The 1,632-nt window shown below is 55.2% G+C and overlaps 1 protein-coding gene across 3 annotated transcripts in view; it reads left to right on the top strand.

Annotated features, from left to right (window-relative positions):
- Positions 1-1,632, top strand: part of Vsig8 (V-set and immunoglobulin domain containing 8) — a 7,780-nt gene continuing 6,148 nt past the window's right edge. Inside the window, exon 1 of one of the 3 annotated variants that reach the window (NM_177723.4) lies at positions 1-183. In NM_177723.4, the coding sequence (NP_808391.2) occupies positions 135-183 (49 nt within the window). In that variant the 5' untranslated portion in view covers positions 1-134. Of the gene's footprint in view, positions 184-567; positions 1,018-1,632 lie in introns of those variants that run through there. The other 2 variants (XM_006496856.4, XM_006496857.4) reach the window with 2 other exon arrangements.

The following is a 1,632-nucleotide window of genomic DNA, read 5'->3' on the forward strand; positions in this document are numbered from 1 at the left end:
ACTCATTGCATCTTCCTGCCACCCCGGGCAGTGTCTGGGCCCTCCGCTCCCCCTCCCTCCACCTGCCCCTTCCACCCACCACCACCAGCCCACTGGAGCCCAGCTCAGGCGGAGGAAAGACCAAGCCTAGAGACATGGGAGTTCGAGGAGCACTCCATCTTCTACTTGTGTGCCTGAGCCCAGGTATGGGGCTGGGCAGGGGCAGGGATACCCAGCATGATGCCAAAGGTCAGGGATGCTTGTGAGCTCACAGAGGAGCCTCACGGATGGATGATCCGAGAGGCACTGGTAGGGACCATCTACCTTCACTTTGCTGATGCTGATTTCGACACTGCCGAGGGGGCTTCTCCCCAGGAGAGCCAGTACCTGAAGGCTTGGGGCAGTGTCTGTGTGCAGGGGCTTTGGAACTGATCTTCATGGTCATTGGCAGCCTGTGTAACTCATATATTGTGTGCAAGGTGCCCTTTGTGCTGTTCCCACGCTGGGAGCTGGAGACCTGGGCTTGCTTGGAGATATGGATTTAGTTCTGGGAATTGCAGGTGGGGTAGGAGTCAGGTGAGCATCAGCTCTGGGTGGGGGCTGAGGAGGAGCCTGCCAATGATCTGTTTCCTTTAGACAGTCTGTGTGCTTTTCCCAGTGGAAGGGCCGGCCCTCCCAAGCCAGAGCATTGGGCAGGAAAACAGTCTGCCTTGAAAAGGCTCTACATTCTGGGTTGCCTCCATCCTAGCTAGTAAGAACCCAGACCTGGGACCTCTGCTCTGGGCCCCATGTGCTACAAGAGCCCACAGGTGATGCCTCCTCCAGGATGAGGCTGAGAGGTTGTGGACAAGGATGGATGGTAGGCTCCCAGAGCCCCTTCGCCTCTCTGGTGGCACTCGTGGAAGGCAGGGCTCAGCTTTGGATCCTATGGCGGCCTGCCCGGGACTGGGCAAGTTCCGGCAAGGGACATTCTATTGAGTATTGCAGAAAGTAGCATGGAGCCCCTCCTGGGGTGGGTGTCTAGATGTAGGATGACAGGTATGGAGAAGGTGAGAGGGAAGGGGGGACTGTTTCATCTTGTTTCTCTGTGTGGCAATATGCGTGTGTGTGTGTGTGTGTGTGTGTGTGTGTGTGCTTGCATATGTGTGATGACTGAATTTCTGGCAATGTGACTGCTGCTCTTTTTGTCTGCTGAAAGCCCCCCAGGCAGTGCCCACATTAGGAGCCCTGGCTGTGCCAGGAGAGCCAGGGCATCTCCATGTGTGAGGGCATGTGGGCTAGATTCTTGCTGCGTGGAGTCAGATGCCAAAACTTTCTCTGAGCTGCCCTTGTCTTCTCTTTTCTCCTTTCAGTTTGAATTTAGAATAGGTTTCTTAGCTGAGATCAGACACCTGCTGAGGTGACTTTCCCCACAGAGGATGGTCAGCCCTGGAGATTTCCTAAGGGACAATCATCAGTTCCTTGGATGGCCTCCTCATGTTCCTCTCCCCTCAAGTCCTCTTACCCAGCACTCTCCCCTACGCCGGCTTTCACCCTGATTCTTCCCTCTACACAAGCCTCCCTTTTCTCTTACATTCCCTGGAAATCCTTCCCCAGTGTCACAGCAAGATAAACCAGAGTGATATGCCAAAGGGTGGGAGGAGGTACAAAACG

This window comes from Mus musculus, chromosome 1, assembly GCF_000001635.26.
Source record: "Mus musculus strain C57BL/6J chromosome 1, GRCm38.p6 C57BL/6J".
Lineage (NCBI taxonomy): Eukaryota > Metazoa > Chordata > Mammalia > Rodentia > Muridae > Mus > Mus musculus.